Source organism: Pyrus communis, chromosome 8 (genome assembly GCF_041283825.1).
Source record: "Pyrus communis isolate YQ-2024b chromosome 8, ASM4128382v1, whole genome shotgun sequence".
NCBI classification, from domain to species: Eukaryota; Viridiplantae; Streptophyta; class Magnoliopsida; order Rosales; family Rosaceae; genus Pyrus; species Pyrus communis.
Genome location: NC_142572.1, coordinates 6357826 through 6381029, shown reverse-complemented (window position 1 = coordinate 6381029; position 23204 = coordinate 6357826). Strand labels below are relative to the sequence as shown.

The following is a 23204-nucleotide window of genomic DNA, read 5'->3' as shown; positions in this document are numbered from 1 at the left end:
TGTTTAAATTGAAAATTAATTAGGAGTTTAATAAGGGTGTGAGTATTAAAACTTTAAATCAATTACTAATTTTGTATTATAAAAATTATGTAACTTACATGTAATTCATTAATATATTAACGGTCCAATCCAATGATCATTCCATTAGTATATTGACGGTCCAATCCTTTGGCCTCCCGATCTATGTCGTCCTATCTCTCCTCCCTCACATTTATAACCATATTCCCCTCTCCCTCTTTCTCCCTCTCTCGAACCCAACCACCCTTCTTTTAAGCTGCCTCTTTTCATGCATTGTTCATATATAGGAATTAGACGATACACTTCACAATTTTCCTTCTTAAAACAACTTCTCTTAGATTTTTTTTTCTTTTTTTTGTTCCCCTCATAGATTTAGATGCATGCCAGATCAAGATGGGTCGTGTTAAGCTGGAGATAAAGAGAATAGAAAACAACACTAATCGACAAGTTACATTCTCAAAGCGTAGAAATGGACTCATTAAGAAAGCTTATGAGCTTTCCATCCTTTGTGATATTGACATTGCTCTTATCATGTTCTCTCCCTCCGGTCGCCTTAGCCATTTTTCCGGCAAAAGAAGGTTCTACTATCCATAATTTCTCACTTTTTATATGTTCTTCATTCGTTTAAGAAGGATGTATGTGTTGCAGTTGTTTTAAATTTGCATGTAACATTTAACAGATTCATGTTCTTTTAAATAGAGAAAGTGATGAATATATATGAGAAATTGTTGAGAGTTGTACACTTAAATTGAACTCAATATGCTTTTCCGGATTTTCATAATCTTTACTATGTGATTAATGTTGTGATAGAAGTGAATAGTCTTCAAAATCATTCTAAGAAGTGGCATGGTTTCTACACATCCATATTTTTTCTGGTATTTGCACCTGTATTAACATAAGCCAGGGGAATAGGATCATTGACTACAATGATTGAACATCCTTTGCATCTCTAATTAGGGAGAAAGTAAATGCTAATGACAATCGTGCACGCGTATTAAAATACTTAATCTGTTATTTATGTATGTTTATGGCCAACCACGTGTATTTATATATTCAAACAATGCATGTTCTTGTTCAGCAAATGGAAATTGTGTTCAATTAAGCTTTTAAAAAGGATTCAGGAACCTCTGTGTGTTTTTTTGTTGCAATACTATACAAGAAAACATGCAGAGAATACAAATCCCTTAAAAAGTATTCAATTGAAAGAAAAAAACTCTTAAAAGGCAACAATCATTTCGCATTTTTTTGGTTCATTCCCTAAGTGTGATTATCCAAACAACCTCCTGTTGACTAGTTCCAAATTAGAGTATAGATGTTCCATTGCTATTTAATCATATATTGATACAAGCTTACGGGTTTATTATTTTATTTCTCTTTTTCCTATTGGTTTGGGTTTATTAATTATAATTCAATTCAAATTATCTGTTCTAATAAAAATGTTATTGTGAAATCAGGATTGAGGATGTGTTCACTCGCTACATTAATCTCCCCGACCAAGAAAGAGAGCAGTATGTGCGCTTAAACTCGAATTACTTTATATTTAGGGTAGTGTTATACACACGTTTTTTTAATTTAATTTAATTTTTAATTTTTATATATATCGTTAACACACTTTTAGTTAATTTTTGTCCTTTGGTAGTTTCAATTCATTCAATTTGATGACCAGAAGTTGAGATGAGTGTGTTTATAGCAGCTTCCTATATTTATTACCAAATAAATAAATAAAAAGATTGGATGATTTGGAATTTTATCCATTGGTCAGCTATTTGATTATACCTATGTTTTCTTATTTTCGCAGCGCTATAATTTTTCCTGATCACAACAGACACCCGTATGCTCTTGGTCCCTATAGAATTATCAGTCTCAAAGTTCATCATTTTATTAAACGTTTGATTTTTTTTTTTTCTCGAATTTGTCAAATAATTTGTTCATTGTCTTTTTTGCAGCGATCTTCAAAACAAAGAGGTCAGATGCATGATATCTAGCAATGTACCCAATAATTTTATCTTGTGGTTTTTCATATTAATTTTTCAAGAGAAAATTAAATAAATGCATATGTATACCATGTCGTTTTTTTTTTTTTTTTTTTTTTTTTTCTTTCTCTGCAGTATTTGCTAAGGGTCCTTCAGCAACTAAGAAGTGAAAATGATATTGCTCTACAACTTGCCAAGTTTGTTTTTCTCTTCTGCTTACATGTTATTAGAACTCATATTGTTCTCAACCTTCTAAAATTAGTAAAGTTCAAGAAAAAAACAAATTTAAAAAACATTTCCTTATTCCTTCAAGTGATTTTGTTTGCTATAAATTAGTTTATTGATTTTGTTTGTTTCTTCCTTGTATGATGTCAACTCTGATTACTTCGACTGGGGGTAGTCCTACTGCTGTTAGCTCGGAAATTGAGGTACAAACTTTGTTACCTTTTTGTGAGGTTGTTTTTGTAAGCTACATGGCAATATCAATATTCGAGGGGGACATAATAAGACGTTTATAATTATTTTTTTTTTTAGTTTTTTATTTTCAGGTTTTCACTTTCTGAAAACTGAATATTAAATTTTTTTTTGATAATTACTTTTAATTTTAAAAAAAATAACTGCGGTATATCGTCCAATTTTTGCTCATGGTTACATGGTTATTTTTTTCGTCGGGACCTTGACATGGTTAAATTTCACTTTCCATGTAGGAGCTTCAACAGGAAATTGGTGGGCTACAACAACAACTTCAAATGGCTGAGGAGCAGATAAGGTAAAAGAAGAACCTGCAAACTATACATGAATATGATAAATGTGTCCACTGACTAGATTTGAGAAAAGAAAAGAAAATCGAAAATGCTATTTACGCTCTCAGTTAGTTATTTGTCAGTGAGCTTCGTTTTTCTTTTTAAGCTATATAAATTTATATTTGACGAATGTTAAATGTATATAGGATATATGAGCCAGATCCACTAAAAATGACATCTACGGCGGAGATTGAATCCTGTGAGAAAAGCCTAATGGACACATTGACGAGTGTTATGCAGAGAAAGGTTTGAGGCACCCCACTTAATTAATTTTTTTTTTATCTGGTTTCTTATGAGTAAGAGAACATCAAGTATGATCTATATTTTCAAATTTCAGGAATATTTGTTGAGCAATCATCTATCTTCCTATGATCCCTCAGGAATACAGGTAACAAAACAAAAAAGGAATGTCATTAAGCATGTACTTAGATACATTAAAATTAAAGATTAAAAAGAAGTTAGATTTTTAATTGAGAGGTTAGCATAGTCTTGATAATTTTATGTATGCATGCACAGCAAGTGTTGCCAGGCTCCTTCGAGAATGAGGTGGCAGGTTGGTTGTCTAGCGCTGGTCACAACCAAGCCCAAATTTACGATGCATCTGCTCCCTTGGAGCATCAACTTAGGTACCTACTTAACTATATTTCTTGAGTTAATTATATTTTACACCATTTGAGTTCGAGATGGTTTTCAAAATTGGTTATGAAGATTTAATTTTCTTATATTGCAGTTTGAGGTTTTGAAATTATATCAACTTATACACTCTTTATATCTGAAAATCTAATCATCTACTTTTTTTTTTTTTTTTTTGGTCAATGTTGTGCAAATGCTGCTTAAATGTCAACCTAATCATGGTGTAATATGTGAAACTTAAATTTTGTGTCTCATTTTGAAAATCACCCCAAATTTAAAGGGTGTAAAATGTAGCTATCCATTTTATTCTTTAATTTATATACAGAAAAAAAAAATTATTGAAAGTTTTTATGATATTGTCTTTTAAATATAGGAATTTGTCATCGACACTGTATGATCCGTTTTCACAAGGACCAAGTTCGAATGCAGATCCAAGTACCATAGCACAGTGTCATGTGAGTGTCGCAAATGCTAGTGATGGAGAGCTTTCATCTTGGCCTCAGACTTACACTACTTCCTCAGGACACCCCTCCACCCTCATTTCTCCAACCTTGTTGCCACAATATCAGGTTTAGTTCAACCTTCTACATGCATTCTATGTATTCATCTTTCAATCTCAGTAGGAGTGCCAAAGTATACGGTTAAGCACCTAATTACTAGGTTGTTTCAAACATGATTTTTTTTTTTTAACAAACATGATTTTATTTAATCAAAGTCTAAATTCATATTTTATTCTATACTTTAAAACATAATTCTACTTAGCCATAGGTTCTGATTCACAGTCAACTTCAAAATATATACTTGATTGTTAGACAAAAATTTCTTTTTAACCAAACTGTGAATCATGATGACATATTTAGGTTTTTAGACATAATTTGACCTAACCAATGATTGTTATTCACAAATTACAATCTAATATGACTGCCGAATTAGAGAAAAGTTCCTACCACGTTTATGATTTATGTGACAGTGAATTTATATGCATGTTATACAAACAGTGAACATGATTTCACATTCAAATATGGTTAAATCATAATCAATAAATGGTTATGATTCACTTTGACACATTAATCATATGGTTCACCAACATAACGTTTTAGTACACTGTGAATCATGACAACTTAATGTATATGATTGGTTAATATGTTTGAAATTCCAGCCCAATTACTCCTCTTGTGATTTTTTTTGCGAGTCATGAATTTATATTTTTGATGTGAATTAGGATTATAAAATTCAAATGCTAATTAAGTGACTTAATCCAAATGATGATGCAATTAAGCAGCATTCGATGGTAGGCTCCAACATGGGAGAAATAATGCCACATGAGCAGGTGGAGATCCGAGTTAGCAGCTCCAGTGTACAAGCTTACAATGAAGCTGCAGATTATAATCATGAAAACAAAGTTCCTCAGCTTAATGGACATTGACATAATACCAAAGCAAAAAATGCGCAGAGTTCATGATCGTTGCTCCAGATATATTATAACTAGGATAATTTAGCTGCGGCCAGCGGCTACTGAAAACCTGTTAAAGTGATGCAAGGTTTTGCGTGAATGTTATCTTTTCGTTTGATTAGATGTAATTATATGGAGTAAGTTTTGTATTGTCTTTTTGTTTGTTTGTAATCATGAAATTGTATTTCTGATGGATGAGATTCCATGATGATAGGCACGGCAACATCCTTATACATGTTTTGAGCTATAAGCATAAATGAACACATATCAAAAGGTTAATTTTGGGATCTTTGTTTGAGAGGGGATTCGTTCTCGGCTTTGCATAGATACATTAATATAGTGAAATCAGACATATTAGTACTATAATTTTTTTCACATATTTGTTAGAAATTCACATAGTAATACCTCATCATTTGTCACAACAAGATGTCATGGCCAAGCTACGTGACTCTCAATTGCTTGTTTGATATTCATAGATTCACAACTAGGTATTGGGTGAAGAACATATTCTCAAATTGCTACATCAATAGAAACACATAGGTTCATAGGCCCTAGTGGAACTCCATGTATTGGCCCGTCCAATGGGAAAATTGATTCATATGCAACAATGTTCCTAGTAGTGTCTATAGTGAGCTTGCATTGTTGTACCTTAAGGAAAAATATTTCATTAATAAATCAATTACTGTTAAGATTATTGTATAAATAGGAAAGACATAAAAGGCATGTACCTTCTTGATATCATATATTTTTTTTCATGGAATTGGCAATTTTGTTCTTCTTTTCATTGATGTTCACATCACATATGTTCTGTTGATCACTTTGCTTTACCTTAGAAAATTAAATTAAATTAATAATTGCTACTTAATATAGCCAAGAAGAACAAATATTGCAATGACTTTGTACCTTGAAATGCTTGTTGATATCACTTTCTTTTTCGTTTGAATTTGCAATTTTGTCTGTCTTTTCCATGATGTTCAAATTAGATATTTCCTCCATATCATTTTGCTTGACCTAAGAAAAGTAAACTTAAATTAACATTGCTACTTATTATAGTTAAGAAGAACCCAACTTGCAATGACTAGTACATACCTTCATAGCTTTAATCTTATCCATGGTTTTAGTATTCTTGCTATCCTTTTGCTTCGCTATTTTCTTAAACATGATTTCTGCCACATCGCCATGTTTTGCTCTCTTCTTAGACCTGATTTCCACCAGATCATCCTGTTTCACTTTATCAGTAGATGTTTCATTTTTTTTTTCTTTCCTTGCTATGCAACAAGCTTTCTCAAAAATACAATTGGCTATATCACATTAGATTGGACCAACTCTTGTATCTTGCTCAATGGATCTGGAGTTAACAAAGAAGAAATCAAATTGAATTTCTTATTTAACTCCTCAATGTGTAAACTTTGCTGCTTTGCATCATTTGTTGTTGACTCGATTGCGTTTTGCACATTGGAGTCTTGAAGTATGTCTTATGAGTGACGACAGTTCCAACACCTCTTACACGACCTGAATATTAAGGTGTTTCCAAAGCAAGTCAATATGTCATTGCTACCAAATATTGGTAAGTCCCATCTTCAACAACCTTAGTTACTTCATCCTATAACAGTTGGCGTCAGTATGAAATATATCAATTAAGTATCTTTCCTAACATTACACATAAAACTTACTATTTTATCAGTGCGTTCTTTCACCATCTCATTAGTATAGTTTCCCTTTTTATCAATACGCCCAAGCTTCCAAAGCATTGATCGATCAATGTCAGCAGTGGTTCCGTAAGCTGATTTCTATTTGGATGAACGTATCAAAATTAGATCAAACAGTTTTGATTTTTATAATAATTAAATGAATAAAATAGTAATAGGACAATACTATTTGTTCTTCCAATCTTGCATAGCCATTTCTAGAAAGTCGATGAGGGTACTTATGCTTAGCTCGTCTCCTCAACTGTTCTTAATGGATTTTCTATCAAATGCAATCCAATAATTAGTCTTTAATAATAGCAAAACAAAATATGTACCATATGCTTCTAAATTAATTTGGAAATTATATATACTTACCATATGCTTCTCAGTTAATCTCAACCTCACATATTCATCTCATACTAGCTAATGAATGAAATCATAGATTTTTGGTGGTTTCTTTAAGACTTCTGGTTGATCTTTGAACTTTAATAAGTACTCACATGTTAGATTACTCTTGAACATTCGCCACATCAATGCAATACTCTTCAAAACATGTGCTCTACTATTTGAATGAACTATAAATGCTTTCTACAAATGCATAATAGAAACTGGTCATTACTTTCACAAAGTCAATTATTTGACATCTTATAGTCAATTAACTAAATGGATTTGAAAATCTAAATCCATCCAGACGCTTATGATCAATGAAAAATCTTCCTTTGGTAAGTATGCTAATAGATACAATGTTTTGATTTTCATGCATGTGATTTAGTGAAGATGGTTGAACTCTTTAATGCTTTCAGTAAATAGTAAGTGACAAGCCATACTCCACATATAATGAGCTATAGTTCATGGGCCATGGCTAAGTATTCATGGGTTGTGTGGGTCATGAACAATAATTTTTAAATTAATTGAATTGTGCTGCGGTGTGGGTAATCTGTATTTACGGAGCAAGAAGGGTTTTTTTTTTTTTTTTTTATTATCAATTTTTAACGAGGTGAACTATACAAAATTAACATCACATCAGGATCAAGAATGAATATTATTTGTTCAAAAAAAAAAAAAAAAAATTTAAGAATGAATGCTAACAGATGTAAAAGCTTTTTTTTGTTTAATTTTTAGAGACATACCTAAACCATGTCTCAAATCTTTTTTTTTTTTTTTTTTAAGATGACTCCACTTCTTTCCAAGTTGGAATTGTGGTACACCCCATAAGGCCAATAAAACCAGCTAGTTGTGCCCCTGCAAATCCACACTATTGTCCCTTACTATTATATCCAACCTCCAACCAATCCCCATCACTTCTACGTTGCACTAAGTCTTACAATTGAGTTGCACCTCTTGGTTTCCTTGTTACAAAATCTTGGTCATCTTCTTCTGAATCTGTCATTTCATCAAGATATTTTGCAAGATTTATATTAAATCAAGACAATGATCAAATTAGTAAGATTAGAAAGAAAGAAAAATAAAGAACCTTAAAGGTGATGTTTGGTTCCTTGAATGAACCTTAAACGGATAGGATCATGCCAGTAACCTTAAAGGTGATGTTTGGTTCCTTAAATGAACCTTAAACGGATAGGCTCATGCAAGTATTTGGTTGTGGAAGAAAGAAAAATAAAGAAATAGGGCAATTGGCCATTCTCCAAAATAATAAAACTTAATATGAATTCAACTCACATTTCCACAAAGACTATAGTCATACTTCATCTCAGCCTAATAATCTCTAGATAAATTAAGCCTTACCAATAAGTCATAAATCCAAAAGTATGGAGAAAATAGAAAGTCCTAATGTAATTTAAAAATATGCATTCAATAGCATTCAATAACATATGAAATATAGTATATATTCTTCTGAATGATATGACCATGTATTTTCAACCCAAATGCCTTTGTAGTCATCCCCACGTATATGTCATCAGACTTCGTAGTTAGTATATCAAATGACTCAACGGGTAGCAATTTAGTAGTAAGACATTCACATTCAATTATAGTATCTCCTAGCTCATCATCATGTAGCCAATCATACTAAGGCCCTAGCAGTACAACCGACCACATTGCACATGGAACCCTCTGGATCTGCAATGTAAAATATCTGCTTCACTTGACTAACTAAAACAAAACTATTTGACTTGTGTCCAATTTTGTTGAGGTCAATTATTTTGATCCCAAACTCTTCTAATTTGATGCCACTTTTATTTTCAACACAATCACGTTTAAACACTACACGCGTGAATGCATTATAATTAAGTTTCCATATCTCTTGAATCACACTCTAAAAATTTGTATCTGCGATAAGATTCTTATCCTTAGCGCTTGAAATTTGCATCGTATTGAATACCAAAGCTTACTCCAATGTTTTGAGTGACTTGTGAATCATTACGAGACTTGGTGTGAAAATTACAACCATTAACAGAATATCCAGAATATTTTGTTACTTTAGCTTAAGGGCCATGTGTTATCCATCTCAGAGTTTCTAACATGTGATTATTAGGGACATTAAACTCATCCTCAACCTGTATATGTTTGCATAATTAGTTTGAGTTCATAAACAAAAATGTTAGAACATAAGTGCAATGCGAGTTTAATACCTTTCTGCAACCAATAAATGAAAGTTCGATTATGTTGATCCTGAAGCCACTTCAAAGATTATGATTTTTTGGGGTGCTCCTTAGTCAAGGATTTCCTATGCTCCCTGATAGTTTTTTTAATTAGGTTACATTGAGTTAGTCAAAAGGATATGAAATGTCGTAAGTAAATGATAAAACAAAGATGAGTTAAACTATATAAATGAGTATGAGTGGCTGAACTTACTTGATATAAGGTTCCACTTCCGGTGTGTTATCCAAGACATAATGATGTGCTTGCTGCCAATACTTTTTATCCTCCTTAAAAAAAATTCCAACCGATAATGGATAGCCAACATCTGTATGATGTGAATGAATCTTCAACGGGATTCCAATTGGGTATACTCTTGATAAATACTCACTACAAACTTCTATAGCTTATTCTGCAAGGTAACATTCAACCATACAGCCCTCTAGTCAATATATATTTCTCACATAACCCTTTAATATTTCCAACAAAAATAAACCGATCCACGTAAACGAACTTCCCTAACCAAGTGCATTATGAGATGGACCATTATATAAAAAAGAAGATGGAAAAATCTTTTTAAGAAAACACAAAGTAATCACCAACTTACTTTGTGTTTCATCTAACCTTAAAACGTCTACTATTTTGCAGCATAAGTGACTAAAGAATAGACAATATCTAGTGATAACAGATCTTACATGCTTTGGCAGTATTGCACGAAATGCCACAGGAAGTAGTTGCTGCATAAGTATCTGACAATCATGAGATTTAAGATTAAACAGTTTCAACTCCTCCATTGACACAAGGTTTCTAGAATTTGAAGAATATCTAGATGGGACCTTGAGTTTGGACAATGCTTTGCAAATTGAAATCTTCTCATCCTTAGAAAATGTATAAGGTGCTAGGGGAAGAAATATTCTGTTATTTCCATGTTCTGGTGCCAAATTCGTGCATAGACCCCAAAAAATTAGACCATTCCGAGCTGCCACACCATCCTTTGTTTTTGCAGGAATGTTAAGTAATGTACCATAGATACTCTCACAAACATTCTTCTCAATATGCATAACATTTAAACAACGTCGAACATGCAGTGACTTCCAATATGGTAAATCAAAGAAGATTGACTTTTTTTTCCAACGAGTTTGAACATCAGCCTTTTTATCAATATCTTTTGCCTTCTTATTTGTTTCTTTTGTGTTCGTTGTTCAATTCCTCACCTTTCTTTTTCCAAGAAGCTTTCCGTTTTTTGACATAATATTTCTTTTATTTTTGTTTATTGATGGGAGATCTACATTCTTCTTACCCCATGATATTTTGATTGCTTCAACTTCATGTAATATTTCTTCCCCACTAACAGAGATGGAGTTGACCCAAACTCTAGAGTACCGTCAAATGGTTTTTTTTTTTGTAGGTAATGATGATTTTGTGGTAGGAATCTTCTATAACCAGTAATGATTACCTTTCTCCCTAAATTTATCCATTTAGAAGATGTTCTATCACCACATATAGGGCATCCAAAGTATCATTTCACACTAAACCCATACAAGTTTCCGTAAGCAAGAAAGTCATTGATGGTCCATAATAACACAACCCTTAACATAAAGTTTTCCTTATTGTATGCATCATAAGTTTCAACACCAACCTCCCATAGAGTTTTCAAGTCATCAACAAATGGTCCCATATAAACATCGATATCATTACCTGGTTTCTTAGGGCCAAATATCAACAGTGTTAACATCATAAATTTTCACTTCATGCATAACCATGGTGGAAGGTTGTAAATGACCATAATCACTGGCCAACAACGATATCTATTGCTTAATGCACCATGGGGATTAATCTCATATGTTGAAATTGATAGTCGGAGATTTCTTGGGCCACCACCAAATTCTAGCCACACGTGGTCAACAAGCTTCCACGAGGAAGAGTCAGTCGGATGATGCAATTTACCATCAACTTCTCTATCTTGGGCATGCCATATCAAATTCTTTGTTGTCTTGCTATTATCAGTGTTCTAAAAAACGGCCTAGGCACTAGGCGGAGGGTGGCCGAGGCGTTTTCTTGCAAAATGGTGGGAAAAAGTGGATGGGCTCTAGGTGGCCCTAGGCCCTTTTTTTATTTTTAATTTTTTTGAAATTGAAATTGAAATTGAAATTGAAATTGAGATTGAAAAAAAAAATCCTATCTTTATTCTAACTTTCTAAGTTCCTGTTTGGTATGCAGACGGGACGGAACGGAACGGAACGGAATGGGACGGGACGGGACGGGACGGAAAGGAACGGAATGGTATCGTTTGGTATGCAGACGGGACGGGACGGAACGGAATGGGACGGGACGGGACGGGACAGGACGAAACGGAACGGAGCGGGAGCAAAGATGCCCTCGGATGGAAACAAGGAGGAAGAAGAAGGAGACGGAGAGGTTATAATTTTGTGTTTCACGGATGTGGAACGAGTCGTTCCAGGGGGGTGAGGTGGAATGAAAATTCACCCAAAACTCGTCCCGTGGAACAGCTCGTTCCACCCGTTTTAGGCGCACCAAACGTGGGACGGAACGCCTTGTCCCACTTATTTCCGTCCCGTCCCACGTACCAAACGGTGCGCATATGTTTATACCTTGAAATTTTGTTAATTTTATAGAATAGGTGTGTATCAACTTAAATTCCGGGATATTAAAGACAATTACTATATTTCCTTATTTTCCTCCTATTTTGCATTTTATGTGGTTTTAAATTGTGAACTTGTTGTACATATGTCATCCTACAATACTCCTCACTATGATTATATGGCATATATGCTTAGTATGTTTTTAAATTTTGGACTTGTTGGATACTTTTTTTGCATTTTATCGTTCTTTTATTATCTTATCCTTAGATTTCATACAAGGATAATTTTTTATAAGTGTCAATATACACTTATTTACAAGAAATTTATCTAAATTTGCCTAGGTGCTGGGCGCTAGCCCGCTGCCCGACTAGTGCCTATCGTTCTTTAGAACCTTGGCTAAACATTCTTTGAAATCTTTTTTTTTAGTACTTCAACATTTTTACACTAAGGGGAGGGGGAGTTTGGCTAAGCCACATAATAAGCAACCTAATTTGATATTGAATTCGTCATCCATGAGATTCGAACCTAAGACTTCTCACTTCCAAGTGAAGATGAATACCACCAGACCATAGTACCGAGTGGCAACATTCTTTGAAATCTTGGAATAGGGGGAAAATACCATACCTTTGCATGTACCCCTACTAGGCTCCCCAGAACTTCTATTAACCTTCCATCTAGAAAAACCACATGTAGGACATGCAGTTACATCTAAATGCTTTCCTATATAGGATGCAATCACTGGGGCATGCATGAATTTTTTCGTACTCAATTCCGAGAGAAAACAATGTTTTTTTTTTTTTTTTTTTTTTTTTTGGCTTCATACACAGTGGGGGGTTATTTCATTCTTCTGTGGGAGCAATACTCCTAAAAATTCTTGTAAATTTGCAAATAGTTTATCACTACACCCATTCTTTGCTTTATTTTGTACAATCTGACCAAGGGTATATAGGTTTCTCTGCATCCTCTAACAACTTTTCAAATTGTTCAGGATTTGAAACAAAATGATCATCAGCTGCTTCCACCATCCCGATGGTGTTATCTTCAACTATTTCTTCCCGGTTGCTCCTTTTCTCATTCTTATTATCTGGAACAGCTTCTCCATGCCAATACCATGTACAATAACTTAGAGCTATACCATTGAAATAGAGATCCTCTCTTATCTCTTTAACCGTCCTTGATTTAATGTTACCACATTTTAGGCACGGACAACGTATGTAGTTAAATATTAGTAGCATGAAGCATATCATAATTCAAAAAGCTTTCAACCCCTTTGGAATACATTTGTCATTTTCTATCCATAGACATCCAAGATTTATCCATTCTAAAACAGTTATATTAATTGATATTAAAACAAAACATATAACGAGATTGCATGAAAATAACAACTAATAATATACTCTCAAACCAATCTAAGAAATGAAATTTTCTGATATGTAGTGGTGATATTTAGGGATTATGTATTTTTTTAATTTAACATTTTTGGGTGACAACTTTTGAGGTCAAACACATCAATGAGTGTGTTTTGTGTTGTGATATTTTAACACCTCTCAACTTTAGATTAGGTTACTACTATGTTTAATATTATGTGTATTACTACTATCACGAACCCAATAAACAATACGTAGGTTGATACTCCAACACACATCTATAGTTATAGGAATCGATCCCAACCCCAACCTTGCTTTTATCATTATGCTAATTTGAATATCTACCATGACTATTGTTTGTTTACTTATTTGATTATATAAGACTACTTACTCCGTGTTTTGGATGAGGGACTTTCAAAGTTGTAGGGATTTTAGACTCAATGGTTAAAAATGAGGAAAACGAGCGCTAACAATGAACTACTCAAAGCACTACAAATGAAGCTACGACAAATTTTCTACTTTCGCATGACTCTCGGATGTATTGGTCTAGTCATTTTCAAGTCCTCTATCTAAATTTTAAAGCATGATCCAAAGAAATTGGAACCTAAGTTTTATGAACGTCCAATCAAGTGAATTTGGTTTATTCTTTACAAGGGTGATGATTGAATAGAAACCTGTACACATGAGTGAGATTTTGGCCAACTCAAAGTCAAATTCAAGTCACTCTAACTCTCTAAACCATAAGTTAGATTTTGGCCGACTCAAATTCAAAACAGTTTGGCGCGGAGAAAAAAAATATATCTCGGCAACAATCAGTGTATGCTTTCTAATGAAACTAATTATGCAAACAAACAAGTTATCCTTGCTAAGGAAATCACTCACAACTATCAAGCATATCGCTAGCAGATACTTGGTCAAAATAAATACCCCATTTGGATTTTGATTATAAGTACCTTTGCTCTAAAGAGAAAATTATAGGTCCCAATTTGGATTTAGTATATATCATTTAACAATATGCTACATTTTCATACCATTTAGGGAAGGATGAATAATAAAATACCTGATAAGGAAGAGACGACCAGGTTCCAAGAACAAAACAGCAGCAACTTTATATATTTCTTTCCTCTTAGTTATATCAATAATCGGCACAACTTCTTCTGCCTCTCGTCCTGAAAATTTCCAAGTACAAATTATGAAGGAAAACTGTAAGCTATAGTAAACAAGAACTTTATTCTAATGCGGCAAATTCAAATTGCAGAGGCTATATGTAAGACTACGTGCACCACTTATAACGTAAACAACATTATGAAAGACTAGATTTCACAAAGTCATAGTCCTTTCTGTCTCCTTCAAGTGCAAAATCTAAATTAAGCACAAAAGAAAACTTACAAATTAAGATGCAGATAAACACTCTGGTTCCTTAACTATAACACCACAGATTAATATTTCCGAATATCCTTCCTTTCAATCACAAAAATGTCATTCTTCCGAGTCCTCAAGGATATATTGTCCTAACACAACCTTAGTGGATTAATCAACAGTTTTTCACTTACGACCAAATGAAAGACAACCAGAAGACAAAAAAAAAAAAAGAAAAAAAAAAAATGAAGAAGTTGACAAATCCAACCAATATATGAACCAAATAATTAGGAAAATCAATAAATTTAAGTCGGACCAAATCCACATTAATAAGAATTAGGATTGACATTTAAAAGCAACTTTAACATTCAATAAACAACAAATCATTATTCACATAGCATAATTTGAAGATAGAAAATTTAATGAACAAAACCAAGACTGTCTTTGCATTTATAACCAAATCAAATGAACAATCAATCTCAACAACATTTACATACCAACTACTCTGGGGCAATAAGAAGGGAAGCTTGATAATTAAAATTTGCTTCGTCTACCTAGTACCTCCGTGGCTACTACTCTGCTCCTTTGCGATGAACTACCGGTTCCTAAATTTTGGAACTTAGTTGGTTTCGGTAAAAAATTCATTCATACAAACGCAAAAGGTAATAGCGGATAACATTATTGCCATTTACAAAGCAGCAAAAAACAAGGCTAAATTATTTAGTGAAATATCATAATCACTCATTAACGTGTAGCATATAAGATAGGGAAATGCCATAACAGAAACTAACACAACCTCTGGACTCTGAACTATATACAGCCTTAGAAACAATTAAGAGACCGACTACAATTACGTTTAAGAGTATGTGGACCTCAAATACCTAGAAGACTTAATTCTTTTATAGCTTCATCCATTCTTTGAACCTAAAATTTTGTTCTCTCTCTGTAAGTTTACCTTAGGATCTATGACTTGAGAGTTCATCAATTGTTTCCCCTCGCATCGAGGGGTAATGGACCACACTGAATTTTGTAACATGTATATCTCAATGATAATTTATGACTTTTATGACGGATTACACAAGAATTTACAAGAACTGGGAAAGATATGACCCATTGTACTTCTACTGATTTTAGTGTTGTCGGAAAAACGATTTAGAGAGAAATTAATCAACATTAGTTTTGTTACTGATGATTTTTAATGAAACGAATTTCTTAGCTTTTCGTGTTTTACTCCATCCTTGTTCATGTGCTAATTTTGAACGATATTTCAGTTGGTACGAATAAGGTGCAACCCAAACATGTTTTAATTTACCATATGTTAAGACCGGTTAGAACCTTGGCTCGTGTACACAAAAACAGTTGCTATCACTCAAGTACCACAACACAAATCAATATCTTCAACATCCCTCTGCTCTGCACAAGGGCACAATATATAAACTATTGCATGCAAAGATAAAAAATAAAAGCAGAGCTTATGAGGAGTTTTATCAAACACATGGTGTGCTCAGTGTTCTTAAAATCGGCCTAGGCGGCCGCCTAGGTGCTGGGTGGTGGCCGGCCATGAGGATTAACACAAAATCGGGATAGGGATTAGGCGGCCACCGAGACGGCCTGGGCGGCCCTTGAGCGGCCTAGGCGGTCCAGGAATTTCAACTTTGTTATGTTTTCAAGAATGCAGATCACCTTTCTGGGTTTCTTTTGGTTTTTGGTTTGGCAAAGAGGAAAGATGAAGACGATGACTTTCTTTCTCTTCCTTTCACACCACGTGACCACTCTACATACTATTCTTATTTATTTATTTTTTCTTAGTTTCTCTCCAATCAAATTTGGACACCTAGCATCAAATTACTTGCTCTTTGTAAAAAGCCATAGGCTGTCGGTCCTAGCATTGATTTTTCTCATAAAAACTGATGAGGCTGAATGTCATTACCAATAAGTTTTTTTGTAGAGTCCCATCTTTATGCGTCCTAGTGTGCCCTTTCCACATCCACATATTTGACACCTTTATTTCTCTTTAAATTCAACATAAATTAATATGATCTCTAAAAAAATATTTTGTAAATTATTATGAACCACCCATATTGTCATCAGAATCTTCTCTTTATTATAAACCACCCAACCCACTACGTGGGATTTTTACTTTTATTTTAAAAAAAATTAGATATAATCATTCAAAATGTCTTAAGTTATATGGCATATATGCTTAATATGTTTTTAAATTTTGGATTTGTTAGATAATATTTTTTTGTATTTTATCATTCTTTTATTATCCTATTCATGAATTTCATACAAGTATAATTTTTTTGTAAGTGTCAATATGCACTTATTTACAAGATATACAAAAAATTTACCTAAATCAATCTAGGCCGCCTAGACCCTGCTTAGCCGCCTAGGTGCTAGGCGCCAGCTCGCCGCTCAACTAACGCCTAACATTTTTTAGAACCTTGGGTGTGCTATAAACACTAGCTCCCACAAGAACACAAATCTAAAGATTAGGAAAAAATGATAAAAATAATAGTTAATCTAATTTAGAATTTATATTAAGGGGTTCACAAAGTTAAACAAAAAAAAAAAAATGATCATGGTAGTGATTAATTTGGCAGTGACTAACCAAATCAAATAAAATAATCAATCTCAACTACAATATGTAACAACTGCTTTTAGCAAATGCCAATGCAAACTAAAATCTGTCCAGCCACATAGTTTGGATTAATCAATACAACTTCACAAAAGAGATTAATATAGAAATTATTTTCTAGAAAACCCATAACCAATCCAACAAACTTACCTTACACAATTAGGTTTTGAGTGAAATTTGGGGAAAACAATCAATCTGGTTGATGAAGACTGTGGGCATCCCAAAGAGAGAGAGAGAAAGAGAGGGAGAGATAGAAAGAGAGTGAGTGTTCGTGATGAAGAATGTTTTAGGAATTTGCAGCATAAGTCTTCTGCCTTGAGGAGAAAGAGAGCGTTGATCTTTCATTATCTACGTACTGGGTAGTGGAGTGAAGGAGACGTGAGGGTTTAGCAAGTTTTGAGGAATTCACGGGAACTTCCGCTCTTCTTTTTTTATAAATCATTCCTGTAGCTTTTTATTTATTTATTTATTATTTTTTTTTTATGCAAAGAAATTCATTAAAGTACTAAACCTCTAGTACAACCATTTCCAATACAATAAAAAATAAAGGCAGAAAGAGCAACATCAGGTAAGCAGGAATCCCAATAATGAGGATTTGAGATGGAGAGACCAAGGTGAGCTAAAGCACCCACATCAAAGTTTGCCTCCCTGAAAATGTGCTTCCAGTCAACATGACTAAAAGACGGAGCCAGGATACGAATACCATTGATTATAGAGCTAACTCTCCAAGGAATCCCCTAGTGACCTTGCACAGCTTCAATGATGAGTTTAGAGTCCCCCTCCACCATCACTTTGGTGAAACCCTTGATCCTAGCACACTGGAGCCCTTTTCGCAAACCCATTGCTTTTGCTACCAAAATAGTGGCGCCATCAAGGTTAAGAGCACCTGCCCCAATCACTTGTGAATTACTGTTACGGAGCACAAAGGCAGCAGCAACATGGTTGTTCGAAACTAAACCATCAAAATTGAGTTTAATCACATCATGTCGGTCAGGAGGATGCCATTTAATAAAGAAAGAGATAGGTAAAACCTCATTGGAGTCACACTTCCCATTAGCCTCGAAAAAAGCTGAACCAACACTATCGGCGATAGAAACACAACGCGCCGGGATCGAGGGCACACTTCTGAACACCAAGTTATTTCTTTATATCCAAATTTGCCAGCAGTTCAGAATTACCTTACTAAGATAAAAAAAGGCCGTCCTTGTCATTAGAACTTAAGGATTCCATCGAATAAAAAAAATTATCATTAGTACTTATGATACCATTATTAAAACTACCAAAAGTTAAGCTCCAAACTTTACTAGCAAAAACACAACTACAAAAAAGATGACACTAATCTTCGGCTGTATTACATAACGGACATAACTTGTCAATGTTTTTAACAAAACGACTTAAGCGTTTTTTTGGTTTGCAATCTTTCTTGAATCAGAAGCCAAGCGAACATTTTAACCTTAGGAGGAATAGTTAGCTTCCACAATTTCTTTAACAAAGTAAGGCAATTACTAGAGTGATTTTTCCGATTTTGTAGCCAAGTAGCAGACTTAATGGAAAATCTCCCATTATTGGTTAAGCCCCCAAATTAATTTGTCCTTCGACTCCTGTAAAGGGAGAGGAATGCAGCAAATTTTTCTAATGATGTCATCATCAACTACAGTAGCTAATTTAATGCTATCCCAACTATTATGAACTATAAATTGCTTACTTTAAGATTCCAATCAATATTATTCCCATCATTCACGGGAATTAAATGAAAAAGGGGGTAAGGAAAAACCCAATGATGGGTGCGGAAGAGTATGACTTCACCATTACCCACAATCCCTCTCAATCCCTCATGAATGATGTTTCTATTAGAAAGAATGCTTTTCCAAGCAAGTGAGTAGTTTTGTTTAATCTTCGAATTTAAAAAATCAGACTTATGTAAGTATTTACTTTTGACCATTTCAGCCCACCAATTTTCTTCGTTGGTTAAAACTTTTCAACCTGATTTGGCTAAACAAGCATTGTTAAAATGATCAATTTGTTTGATTCCTAAACCACCCTGATTCTTTGGAGCACAAACCTTCTTCTAGGTCATTGGTTTGAGTTTAGTATTTCTCCCCCAAAAGAAATCTTTGCATTCTTTATCAATTTTAGTTGTTACCCTGCTGGGGCACTTAAAATAAGACATTACATGATTCGGCATCCCGGTGAGATTAGAACTAATAAGGGTTAGTCTCCCGGCCTTGGAAAGGTTCACCCGTTTAATTAATTATATCTCATTAACCGTATCCTTCCAAAAAACTATATTATGGATCCTTTTTTTTTTTTTTTTTTTTTGTTTTAAAGCTGCGTCTTTGATTTACTATAATAACGTTTTTAATAAGAGTAAATTGTAGCAGTAATCCCTTAACTTTAACTCCTTTAATTAAAAATTCATTATCATTGGTCCATCAACTCATCAAAACGTGCAGCTATAGTCCTTCAACTAAAAATTCATTACCATTGACCCCTCAACTTTAACCCAATTGGAGCAATGGTCCCTCAACTTTAACTCAATTGTAGCAATGGTCCCTTAACTTTAACTCAATTGTAGCAATGGTCATTTTAATATAACTCATTTTGACAAAATTTTGACGAAGTTGACGAAAAGGATCATAGCTACACGTTTTGATAAGTTGATGGACCTCAATTGTAGCACTGGTCCTTCCAGGACAAATGATAATGGATTTTTAGTTGAGGGACCATTGCTCCAATTTGATTAAAGTTAAGGGACTATTGCTACAATTTACTCTTTTAATAAAAGTATGTCATTAAAAAACTTAAAAAAATGTCATTAAAGCCCTATTTTGTACTAGTAATTCTACGGATATGGTGCTACATTTTATTGCTTCACATATAACAAATATAAAGTGGTACATCTTATAAAGAAAAAAAAAAAAACTTTTATCTATTTTACCTCTTTCTTTTATTTATTTATTTATTTATTTGACATTGTAAGAACCAAAATGAAGAGTAGAGAAAAATATAGAAACGCAGGGTTACCATTTGTGACAAACCTCATTTATAACAGATGATGTGTTGCATATAATGGATGGTTGAAAAAGCAAGTTTGCATGGTTACCATTTGTGCCTCGTTCAAAGTATGAACACAGAAATCTTATCAAGTCACCAAATTTAATGGATATCGTATTAGATTTTGTGTACCATCTTTTTTCTTCGATCTAGTTAATTTTTTTCCTTCTAGGTGCTACATATTATTGCTTCACAGATAACAAATAGCGTAAAGAGAACGAAAAAAAAAAAAAAAAAAAAACCAGTTCAAGCTCTTTACAATCCTTTTTCTTTTCTTTGGAAAATTTATAAAACTCTAGATCCGATATAACTCATTCTTATCTTTTACGAACAACCTTCACGTCTGGGCCAATGAACTGAAGTTGACTGGAGAAGGCATATTTTTATGTACAAGAACTTTGTTACAAATGTAAAAAAAAAGAACAATTAGAAGACAAATTTCACATGCATGCATATTTAAGGAAAAGTTACGGGGGCAATGGCGTGGCAAAAGACTCTGAGTGCTTGCAGTTACAAAATCTGGCCATTTTAATTGATTTCAAATTTAAAATAAAAGAAGGGTGTGAAGAAACTCGTGTGGTTCACTTTCGTCCTTTGGCCTTGAGCGGCACTTTTATTAAGTCCACTGAAACCAAGGTTACACTTGTACATGCATGCAAACACCCGGATTGGCCAATGTTTTTTACTCAATGTCTTGCTTTGTACCACCACACAAAGTTTCAAAGTTAACTTTGTGCTTTTTACTCATTTAGCTAGGGGAATTATAAAAAGGTAATGTTACGGAAATTAAATTTTTTAAACTAAATTAACAAACTAAATGATGTGATTGTAGATGATTGAATTATTAACTAATGTCGATTAATTAATGTGCTTATTTCTTATTAGTGATACATCATTTGGTTTACAAATTTGGTTTAAAAATTTGATCTTCTAATTACCCATTATAAAAATCACTAAAGAAATTAAATATATATATATATATATATATATATATATATTTTATCCAAAGGAAATTGTTATTGGCATTCTAAAAATCTCATTTTACACCCCAAATTTTCTATATTTGGAAAGAAAAATACACTTATGAAGAGTGTACGTAGAATGAGATTTTTGAAGTGCCAATAACACTTCCCTATCCAAATTCAAATAATTAAGCATGATAATGAATTATATGAGACTAAGTATGCATCGTGATAGAACAATGGCAAAAGTTTCAAGCTCCTCCAGGACCATTACACTAATAAACCCCCCAAACCACACCCATACACATAATGTGATGTAAAAGAGAATTTCCCTTATATGGTTATTAAATAACATTGTGGAAAATATGTGCTTATGCATCAATTAATTAATCCCATTGGAATTTATGTTATGTGAATTAACAAATGAGACTTTCCATACAAAACTCAAGTATAGTAATGAATTGTGGATGAGGTTGCAGAAATAAAATGTTAATCGACACGCGTAAGTATCGAAAGTACATGATCAATGTGACATACTGATGGGCCAAAGAAATATACGTTTATGGACATGCGCATAAGTATTGGAAGTGAATCAATCATTTGAACTGATAGTTACGTACACGTTTCAAAAAGAGCAGTACTATTTCCACTATATTTATATAGTACTCCATATTCCCGACAAATTTTACATGTAGTGTATATATAAGCAGTATAAAGCGCGCGTAATGCACCATTTTGAAAATAAAAATTTATGCACAAATAGTCATATATCAAAACACTTTTATCTTATTTAATCCAAAAAAAAAGTGTGTTCTTTGTAACATTTTTAGTGTCATAAAGATAAGTCTCCCACTAATTACCAGATTAGAAAATGAAAATATGTCACACTTAATTTTATTTTCTGAGTTCGGAAAATGTTAAAAAAAAAAAATGACCAGCAAACCTCCTTTATTTTTGTGACACATATTGGTTTGTTTGGCTATAAATAAGCTACAGCTCTCACCCATCTGAGGATACAAACAACTAATGAATTTTATCTTGTGATTGTCTTCCCGTTTAACAACTAGCTAGAGGTATTCACTTTCCCTTTCACTCAATCAGTCACCATCCGCATCCTTCTCCCCTTTCTCCTATAGCTAGAAGGTTACTGCATGCCCTAGGCCAGAGAACGTACCACCAGTACATCTATTTTATTTTTGTGTAATTTCGTTTGAAATTTTCATGTCTAATTTCACATTTTTATATATACATCACAAAGTTGAAATGACCATATATTGATACAGATTGTTCATTTTATCATGCAGAAATCTTTGGAGTGTGAAGCTATATTCCGAGGTAATTCACAAAAATCTCATACAAAATTAAACAAAATAAGAACTACCAGTTGAAATTTGTATTACTATTTGGGTTGGTTTGATTTGGTTTCTTGGCACGATGGATTCAATCTATTTGATTTTTTGGATTCTCTTTTATGTAAAGTTTTTGTTATCCATTTCAAGGATTTCAGATAGCAGGTAGCTACATGTACGATGTTGTCCAAAAGTAAAGTTTATGAAAACGAGAGAGAGAGAGAGAGAGAGAGAGAGAGAGAGTTGTTTCTCTGCCCCCAAACAGTCACATAGCCGCTGATTTTTTATTTTTTATTTTCAAAATCTTGTCACTTTTTGCATTCTGAAAATCGGGAAAATCAAACATAATTTTTGGTCACTCTTTGAATTGACTATTTAATTTCTAGGTTTTTAACTCTTTGATGTGTATTTTGCATGAGTTGTGATTCAATTAGAAAATGATTTTTGAAAGATGTTATTAAATTATGAGACATATCGCAGATAATCGTTCTTATTTGATTTGGTTTCTTTTCTTGTCCAAAGTATTTTCTTTGGTAATATCGATTTAAATGGCTGGCCTTTGCCTCCATCTGAGCAATGTCAAAGTATCCCTTCTGTCAAAAAGTGTACCAGATCTATTTCATGGGCCCCTGTCTCCAGTTTAAATACATTTTTCACTAAAAGAAAAGAATTTAAAAAAAAAATAAAACTTCTCCGCCAACCTATAATC

At 33.4% G+C, this 23204-nt stretch overlaps 1 protein-coding gene and 1 pseudogene across 1 annotated transcript; one reads left to right on the top strand and one right to left on the bottom strand.

Annotated features, from left to right (window-relative positions):
• The first annotated feature begins 243 nt into the window (after positions 1-243).
• On the top strand, positions 244-5115 carry LOC137716893 (agamous-like MADS-box protein AGL104). Its single transcript, XM_088699195.1, has 12 exons — positions 244-596; positions 1473-1526; positions 1817-1849; positions 1965-1983; positions 2127-2188; positions 2392-2419; positions 2699-2760; positions 2941-3040; positions 3132-3182; positions 3311-3420; positions 3801-3996; positions 4710-5115. Exons 1-12 carry the CDS (start codon positions 412-414, stop codon positions 4851-4853), a joined length of 1044 nt encoding a protein of 347 aa, XP_088555321.1. The 5' UTR covers positions 244-411; the 3' UTR covers positions 4854-5115.
• A 275-nt stretch (positions 5116-5390) lies between these two features.
• LOC148694667 (uncharacterized) lies at positions 5391-13013 on the bottom strand (annotated as a pseudogene).
• Positions 13014-23204: the final 10191 nt, after the last annotated feature.